The sequence below is a fragment of the Sturnira hondurensis genome, unplaced genomic scaffold, assembly GCF_014824575.4.
Source record: "Sturnira hondurensis isolate 20B ecotype Veracruz unplaced genomic scaffold, ASM1482457v3 Scaffold0008196, whole genome shotgun sequence".
In the NCBI taxonomy this organism is placed as follows: Eukaryota; Metazoa; Chordata; class Mammalia; order Chiroptera; family Phyllostomidae; genus Sturnira; species Sturnira hondurensis.
The window spans coordinates 21388639-21397880 of NW_028080827.1; the positions used below are offsets into that span (position 1 = coordinate 21388639).

A 9242-nucleotide genomic window follows, 5' to 3' on the forward strand; every position below is an offset into this window, starting at 1 on the left:
TTCTTTTTTAAAGATTTTATTTATTTACTTTTAGAGAGGGGAAGGAAGAAAGAGAGAGAAACATCAGTGTGTGGTTGCCTCTCACACGGCCCCCACTGGGGACCTCTCTCACAACCCAGGCATGTGCCTTAACTGGGAATTGAGCAGGCGACCTGGTTCACAGCAAGGCACTCAGTCCACTGAGCCACATCAGCCAGGGCAAGATGTTCTCATTCTTAATACACTTTCCATAATTGTCCCTCAGATGAAGTAATTAAGAGCCTTGGGTCAATTGTATCCACACTGGTAAAGTCTAGTGTTGGGAGAGTTAACAATCAACTCAGCATGCTAATACTCTCCAAACTAATCACACTGTACACACTATCATCAGTTCACATTTCTAGTCTTCACTCCTGGTCACACACTAAAGATTTCCCCAAGGACTACTCAAAGCAGATCTGACTCTCTGGTTATATTTAAGAGAAATAACTCTTTCACTGATTACTCTCATGAGAATGCTACTTCCAATATCATTTCTTTTTCACAATCTTTGAATTTGAGTTCAGGAATCCTGGTTTCTAGTCTCTACTACACCAGTAATTAGCGTTTGGCTTTGGGCAAACCTTTTAACCTTGCAAAGCCTCAGTATTTTCATCCTCAAACGGAAGTGGTAATTCCTGCTCTACCAGCCTTGGTAGATTATTGTAAGGGTCAAATGAGATAATACCTGTGAAATTGTTTGAATATTTAAGCTCTATAAAGATCAAGATATTTATATTTGCCTTTAATATTATAAAATTTGTATGGCATTTTTTTTGGTCATTTCTCTTGCTGTTGCTGCTGTCTGATTCGGTGTGCTCAACCTCTCTGCGTGGTAGACCCAGCACAGCGGTGGGCAGAAAGTCGTGTTTGGGGGAGCCAGTTATTACTGTACGACTGATACTCAAGAGAAGTTTTCTATTTGATAACTTGCCAGATTGAACAGCTTCTACTGTTTGATCATCTTCTGAAGCCAGTAGCTTCAGAATAATAGTGACAGTCACTATCATTTTTTGTTATGATCAAAGCCACAATCTTTTTTTTAAATTCTCACAATGACCTTGCAGAGTAATATTATCTCTATTTAACATGTGAAGAAACTAAGACTCAAAGAGGTGTATTTATTGAACATCTGAAAGCTAGTAAATGGTAGAGTAAGAATTCATACAGGCAGGGTTTTTTTTCTTTTTAACTCCACAATCTGTGCTTCTACTTCCCTCAGTTTCCCTCGCTCTTTGTTGATTACATGAACCTATTCCTTAATTACCAGAAATTTTATTCACAATTCCAGCAGATATCTGAAAATAAACGTATCGTATTTAGTATCAAATAGTGACTGGGAGCATGCATTGTGGAGCCAGACCGTCTGGGTTCAGCTGGCTTTGGGCCATTTTTCTTGTCGTAGAGTAGCAGACTAGCACAGTCCCAGGTTGCTGGTCGACCAGCGTTGGCCCCATAAAACGCTGTTTGATCAGCAGTGCCTTCGCCATTTGCTCTTAACCCTCTAATGTAAACTGTGAGGGCCAAAAGATAAGAGTGTTAGTCTGATGCTCACAAGCCATCATGGCCTCACCTATCAGTTGTGGTTAATTTAGTAAAAATAATAATAAGACCAACAAAAATAATGGTGATTTGATGCAAAATATTGAAGTGTTACTTTAGTATGGTCAGTGGTGGTCAAGGATGAATTGCAGTTTACTTTTAAATACAAAGAGGTTTTATTCTAATCAGTCTTTGTTGATATATTTTATCTCCTACAGAGACCAGTGAAGGCGTATCTTTGCAACTGGGGAACACAAAAGATTTTATTATTTCATTCGACCTCAAGTTCTTGACAAATGGGAGTGTATCCGTGGTATTGGAGACTACAGAAAAGAATCAGCTCTTCACCATCCATTATGTCTCCAGTACCCAGCTAATTGCTTTTAAAGAAAGAGATATATACTATGGCATTGGGCCCAGAACTTCATGGAGCACGATTACCAGGGACCTGGTCACTGACCTCAGGAAAGGAGTGGGTCTTTCCAACACAAAAGCTGTCAAGCCAACCAAAATAATGCCCAGGAAGGTGGTACGGTTGATTGCAAAAGGGAGAGGATTCCTTGATAACATTACCATCTCTACAACAGCCCACATGGCCGCATTCTTCGCTGCCAGTGATTGGCTGGTGAGGAACCAAGACGAGAAAGGTGGCTGGCCAATTATGGTAACCCGTAAGTTAGGGGAAGGGTTCAAGTCTTTGGAGCCCGGGTGGTACTCTGCCATGGCCCAAGGGCAAGCCATTTCTACCTTAGTCAGGGCCTATCTACTAACAAAAGACCATGTATTCCTCAATTCAGCTTTAAGGGCAACAGCCCCTTACAAGTTTCTATCAGAGCAGCATGGAGTTAAAGCTGTGTTTATGAATAAACATGACTGGTATGAAGAGTATCCAACCACACCTAGCTCTTTTGTTTTAAATGGCTTTATGTATTCTTTAATTGGGCTCTATGACTTAAAAGAAACTGCAGGAGAAAAACTCGGGAAAGAAGCGAAGTCCCTGTATGAGCATGGCATGGAGTCCCTGAAAGCCATGCTCCCCTTGTATGACACTGGCTCAGGAACCATCTACGACCTCCGGCACTTCATGCTGGGCATCGCCCCCAACCTGGCCCGCTGGGACTATCACACCACTCACATCAATCAGCTGCAGCTCCTCAGCACCATTGATGAGTCTCCAATCTTCAAAGAATTTGTCAAGAGGTGGAAAAGCTACCTGAAAGGCAGTAGGGCAAAGCACAACTAGAGCTCACAACCAAAGTCCTATGGCGACCTCTGCTGTACACAGGAACTATGGGCCCTAGCTCAGCAGTGCAGAGGCACCTGCTAAAAGGTCATAGACTAGGTTTTTGTGGATGACGTCAAAGTGATAAATGATCCTTAAAACCAATCCTCTGAGATATCTGCATTCCATAGGTTGGGTGCTTAAAATTGTAGGTGGCATTTAGAGCAGGAAAGTGTTTAGTCAGTGGGCCGAACAAAGGTGCTTAGCCTTGCCTTGCTCACACCCGGTACAGTTCCACAGGTAGCCTGGGCCCTCTTGGTTTGGGAAAATGAACGGTAAGTAGTTGTGACTGGCCAACTGTCTAGCACTTCCCTGAAAACGTAGTATGGGGTGCTTTTAAAATGTGATTATTTATGTTTATGTTGAAAGCAGACTTTCAAAAATAATGTGCTGTAATACAGTAAATACTTGTAGCCTGAATAGTGGACTGTGTGCAACTTTTTTAGAGTGATATTTTTTTCCTATAGATTAACCTCCTGGGGGCAGGTGATCATTTGTTGCATTTGTTCAATTTGTTATATATGGAAAATATTTTGAATTTATGGTTTTATTGTTGTGTCAGTTAAAAACACAGTCAGTGTTCAGGCTTCACAGTTACGGAATGTAAGCACAACTAAAATGAAACATGTTGACTGCACAAGAATCACAAAAATGTCATCTGTTTTATGAAACTTGATCTACAATCAGAAAAGATTTGATAATCGATCTATCTCTTCCCCATCCTCATTGTGATGGTTTCTTTTGTCACTATCTAGAATTTTGTATTTCGTTTCACACTACACTCAAGAGTTTTTTCTATTTGAGGGGACATTTTGAGGGACATTATTTGGGATATTTTATTATAAACTTAGATTTGAGAAAGAGCTAGTCATTTTGATAAGTCCACCACCACTACCCTTTTAGGACTTTTTCCCCCTTAAGGAAAAATACGAGGTCAGATATTACGTACAAGAGTCGCAGCAGGTTTTTCCTACTTAGGTCATTCTTGGTCATCAGCTTGTCAGACCATTGGCTCAGTGCATCATTGTTTTTCCTTTGCGATTTTAATTTTAAACTATTTAAACCATTGGATAGAATTGAAGCTACTGCATTTGTTGTACATGCGTAATCAGACTTTATTTAGCTTTTATATCCAATTGCACCCCACCATACCTACAGGTTTCTTAGCCCACATGCCCTCAACAGTGTCTGCTGTAGAATTTCAAGCACTAGGTCGGAACCAAGGGAGGCTGATTTTGCTGGCTTTTGTTTTCCTGTGAGTTGACACACTAAATCAGTACTGTGACTCAACTGATTGGGAATATGAGACCCCGCATTCTCAGGGGTCATGTACAGACAGTGGAGTTTGTCTGTGACCTATATTAAATGCACATCACAACTCTATTTTGCCCACAATAAAATAGTTGTTGGTTAGTAGGTTTCCCCGTAGTTTGTGGCCTTTGTAGCTCTTAAACATTAGACGTCTCAACAAGAATATCTGGATTCCCCCCTTTTTCATTTCAGTGCTCAAAAATAAACTTTCTCCAGTCTGGAACCTTTTTACTTCATCGTATTTGTTATTATTTTAGAGTAGTCTGGCTCCTGCCTTGAGTTTGCATACTGGTATTTCAGATTAAGGGACTTGGTGAAAACGGTATGGTACTGCTTCTGTGACAAATATCAGTGCCTTAACAACATGTCTGTCCTTTCCCGGCAAAAACAGACAGGCGCTCTGACCTAGAAATGGCATCGCTCTCTCACTGCTGTTGGTTTCCCACTGCCTTCCACATTGCAACAGCGACTCGATTTTTCTCGTGATCCCAGAATTTTCTAAGAGAAGGGATTGAACCTGTAGCAGCACTGTCGGTATACACTGATGGTTCTCAGACTTTAGGATGTCTCGGAACCACCTGGAAACTTGCTGAAATACAGATTCCAGATCCTCAGTAAAACTGCCTGTGAACCGTGGTGACCTGAGTTGCCAACAAGCATTCAGGTGACACTGGTGCAGATGGTCCGGGGTACACATGCAGGAATACTGCCCAAGAGCATCCGCTGCATTTTTGTTCCCAAACACCTCTGGCATTTTCTAGGATTTTACATCATGTAAAATGTTTACTTATTCAGAGCTTACAGTGAATGGGGAAAGTGTTTTAAAGTTTTAGTTTGTTTCTTTAAATTTGTCTTTGTGTCAAGATTATGGGTATTACTTTACACTTATCTTGAGTTAGCTTTGATGTTAAGTTAAATCTATTGCCACTTTAGTTTTTAAACTAGCCAAAAGTCTCAGATAAAGGTCAAGTCTGACCCTTTAGCAGTTACTGTACATAAAGGCTTCATCCCAAAACCAGCCAGTGTGTGCGAGCAAACACAGAAATGACACACAAGCACAACTCTGCAGGCATGGCAGTCCTTCTTCTTTGTCAGCGTGCAAACTTCCACTGAAAGCTGCTATCTGCATCCTCCTTGAACTCGTTTTTTTTTGTTTTCCTCCATTGTACATGTGGGTTATATACCATGTGTTAAATATGCAATAAAGTGTTTACTGGATGCCCTTCTGAAGGGTAGTCCTTTGTAAAGCTGTACAGACTTTGCAGTTCAAGCACAATGTGCACATGTTAGTTTTATATACAGCAGAAGTTGATTTTTTGCAGATGGAAAGGTATTTTGTTTCTATACAAAGTAAATGGATTGTTTGTGCTTAATGTAAAGCTGCTTTATAAAATTGTAAAATAAAGTTTTTATCTTAAAAGGAATAAACCTGGATATTTCTCTTTTTTCTCTAATTATTCTAAGATTATTTGATCCCAACAAGCAGATTTCTAACCATATCCTCTGTTCAGCCTGTGGCAACTAGTCAGGCAACAGCGTTTTTTGAAAGGCGTATCAGACCTTTTAAGACAATATGGGGAGGAGTACATCACAGGGGCCTTAACCAGGAGGTCCAGTCTACAGGGGGTACATGGTGCCCATCAGACAGTGTCAGGAAAAGAAAAGGTGGACTGTGTTCGGTCGGAGAAGGTGTCGTGGAGGAGAGAGAGCCTGGGCAGGGGCTGCAGGCCTGGGTCCAGGCGGAAGGAGAGGGGAAGGGAAGGAGCAGAGCCAGGCTGCCCACCAGCTGTGAGCACGCCCTTCCCAAGCTAATTCAGGCTGGTAACTATTTATATCCGATTTAGATTGATTAGAAAGTTGGTCCTTCCTTTATTTTTTTATAGTGGTCCCTTCCCCAGAACAATAAGCATTATTTAATCTTTTCCCTTGTTGTCAGGGAGTAATAAGTGATTTGGGCTCCCAAATGCCTATAAAGTCATAGACCCATCTGGCTTCACTATATGTCTCATCGCCCATGATTTTGGCGGCTATAAACATGCTGCATTTATATGATGGAATTGCCATTGATCACCAGTCAGCTTTTTCCAGCTTACGGGTACACATTTTGGTGGGCTGGTAGTCCACATCCTTGGCCTCTCTTCCTTCTCTGTCATCCTCAGTTGGGAAACAGCCATAAGAGGGCAAGCAGTTGCGATCTGGATGAGGTCTCGGGCTGCTGCTGCTGAGGTTTTGCCATGTGCAGCCGAACGGTTACTCCGTTAGCCATTCCGCTATAGCACACTGAACACGTGTCTGCCTCCTCGCTGCCCCTGAGTGGGGACAGACCCTCCACACCACAGAGCACTTATTCCACAGCCTGGTGAGTTCTCCTTTCCTGAGGACACCTCCTTCCTATCCATAGGACTCCGTTGGCCACTGTATGCCCTGTGGCTCTGCCTCTTCTGGGTGTGACTGCTAAATCAGGGGTGAGTCCCTGACTCAAACTGGGCCAATGATCTCTTCCCCAGGAAGCCAAAATTGGGACAGATTTAAAAAAAAAAAAAACTGGCAATGGGCGAGGACACACCTGATTGGTGATGTTGCTCTTATATCAGTCAGGGGCAAAGCAGTTGTACAGTCCTTAGTTCATCCTAGCTTGTTGCCTGCATTGGTGACCAGAGCTGGTTCATGCCTGGGGCACATAAAAAAAAAAAAGATACAGAATATGTCAAAATAACAAGTTGTTAGATTTGTTTAATGACAATTTTTTTTAAATCTCAGGTCTACATTATTGTAACTCACAAACTATTAATATAGGGATAAAATATTGATTTTTATTTTGCCAACTCATTAAGGTTGTCAAATTGGAAATGGATATGAATTTAAACGTTGTATTGGTGATGAAATTGAATGTTTGCTGCTGCTCACTTTCCGATGAAACGAGATACATTCACCATCTGGTAGGCATGATTGGTAACTTGTGTGTTTGTGCTGCGTCTCCCGAATGCTAAGTAGCAGCCACACTGTAATTTTGCTCATCCTTTTCCAGAAGTAGAAAAATCTGAAATGACAGGACCGCGAAGCAAACCACTGAGGGGCAGGAGCGAAGTGAACAACAAAAGGGAAGGAGAAGGCCCTGTGAGGAGTGCAAGTAGAGCGGCCCTTATACATGTATATTGGGGATATATTTCCATGTCTAAAAAAGTATTAATGAGTAAGTAAATGAAGTGTGTGTCTCTCCGAAATAGAGAGAGAGAGAAATAGAGCTGCCCGTGGGCTAATGATAAACAGTTTAGAACCAGGCGCCACCCCAAAGAGCCGGTGCCTTCTTGGGATTTTGTGCTGTTCTCATCAGCACCCAGTGAAATCACTGAGATAGAAATGGCTGAACCCTTTCAGTTTAGAAAACCTAGTAAAGAGGGTTAATCTCTGGGTCTAGAGAAGGAGGTAAATCCCTAGGTAGTGGTGGGGGTCTTGGCAAAAGTGCATGATTTTAATTTAATGCCTGTTGCTCTTTTTTAACACCAGCGATATTAACTCTGTGCAATTCAATTGAATATAGAGTGGGAGGCCCCAAACTCATCCTCACATCCCATCAATGACATGGCAAGGTAACCAGGACAACAGTGCAGCTTCCCAACTCCTGCAGGTAACCGAGAGAGGCACCAGCTCCGTCTGGAGATACACACTGCAAGGTACTATCCGGGCAACTTCTTACAAGCATGAGTAAATGTTCAGAGTTCTTAGTGTCTAGGTAGAGCAAACCATGGTCCTGGGTTGGGGCTTCTTTCTCTGGGAACAGGGAGAAGGAACCAGCCCCGTGGAAGGAGTTCCCCAAACGGAATCTCATTTACGACTCACCCCGACTTGAAGCCCACCTCTGGAGGCGAGTGAGAAAAGGAGACATTTAAGGTGACTTGTTGCAGGTCACCCAGTTCTTTTCACTAAATACTTACTGACACCTTTCTACCAGTCGTGTACTACCTACATACCAAGAAGAGGTGAGAAGACCCTTCCCCTGCCCCAGTCCCGGCCTGGAGGGCTCTTCCCTGGTGGGCACTGGGGAGCCTTCCCTTTCCACAGGCAAAGGCCAAGCAGTGGTGTCATTACAGCGAAAGTGGCCCAGGGCCTGTGGTAAAGCTCTTGCCAAAGGACTCCACGGTGTTCTTTCTAATTCCGAAAATGTCACATGAACGTGACACATCAGAAACACAAGCTTGGAGACGTTAGACAACTTTCAGTTTCTGGATAAGCCAAGGTCTGGAAACCAGGTGCGTCTGCCCCCAGATGCCATGTTCTAAAGCATCGACCCCTTTCAATAGCCACGATGCACCCTCTGCCTCCACCCCCGGGTCCCGCAGAGTGTGCTCCTCCAGGGACGTGGGTCTCCACCCAGTGCTCTCCCACACACGCCAGACAAGAAGGTAAGTCCGCTTCACCTGTGGACTCTGTATCAGGTGTGCTCCACTTGGTGCTTGCTCCACTAAACGGTGAGGAGAGCCTGCAAACAGGAGGCTTTTCGGCAACCGAGTCCCTGGGACGTGCCCCATTGCTTCAGCGTCTCTGCACCATCTGCTTGCATCCAGTTTGGGATGACCCAGCATCACAGCCCCTCCGCAGCCTCTCCAACACCCTCCTGCTGTTTACTGTCTCCATAACAGACTCGAAAAACTACATATATTACAGAGTCGCCTGCGCTTGTGTATGTGCAAATGCGCACACACACATATGTAAATGCACAGAAAACATCTGGACGGATTCACAGCAAACAGTTACCAGGCACTCTGCCTTCTGCTGGGGCTACAGTGCTGAGTAAGACGGCCCCCACCCCTCTATGAGTCTGCTAAGTAACAGATTCTGAAGGCACACAGTTTTTATTCTTGGCTATGAAAACAAAATATGTTTAAAATATTACCAATTCCCGATTAGAGTTTGAATGAATGAGAGTCTAGAGTCCTTTCATTATTTTAGTTTTTCCTCAGTGTGGTCTTAGGGGACCAGAGGCGTGGGAGTCTCCTTTGAATGGGGGAGCAGAGGCGTGGGGGTGGGTCCAAAGCCAGTGCACCCATGGCAAAGCCCAGCCAAAACCGGGTCTCTGGACTTGAAGCGC

At 43.5% G+C, this 9242-nt stretch overlaps 1 protein-coding gene and 1 non-coding gene across 3 annotated transcripts in view; both read left to right on the plus strand.

Annotated features, from left to right (window-relative positions):
- GLCE (glucuronic acid epimerase) overlaps positions 1–5577 on the plus strand; it is a 109132-nt gene extending 103555 nt beyond the window's left edge. For both annotated transcript variants that reach the window (XM_037054233.1, XM_037054234.1), the window contains one exon: positions 1779–5577. In XM_037054233.1, the coding sequence (XP_036910128.1) occupies positions 1779–2803 (1025 nt within the window). In that variant the 3' untranslated portion in view covers positions 2804–5577. The remainder of the gene's footprint in view (positions 1–1778) is intronic.
- A 1118-nt stretch (positions 5578–6695) lies between these two features.
- LOC118992665 (small nucleolar RNA SNORA48) lies at positions 6696–6837 on the plus strand. Its single transcript, XR_005067684.1, has one exon. It is a non-coding gene; the product is annotated as a small nucleolar RNA SNORA48 (small nucleolar RNA).
- Positions 6838–9242: the final 2405 nt, after the last annotated feature.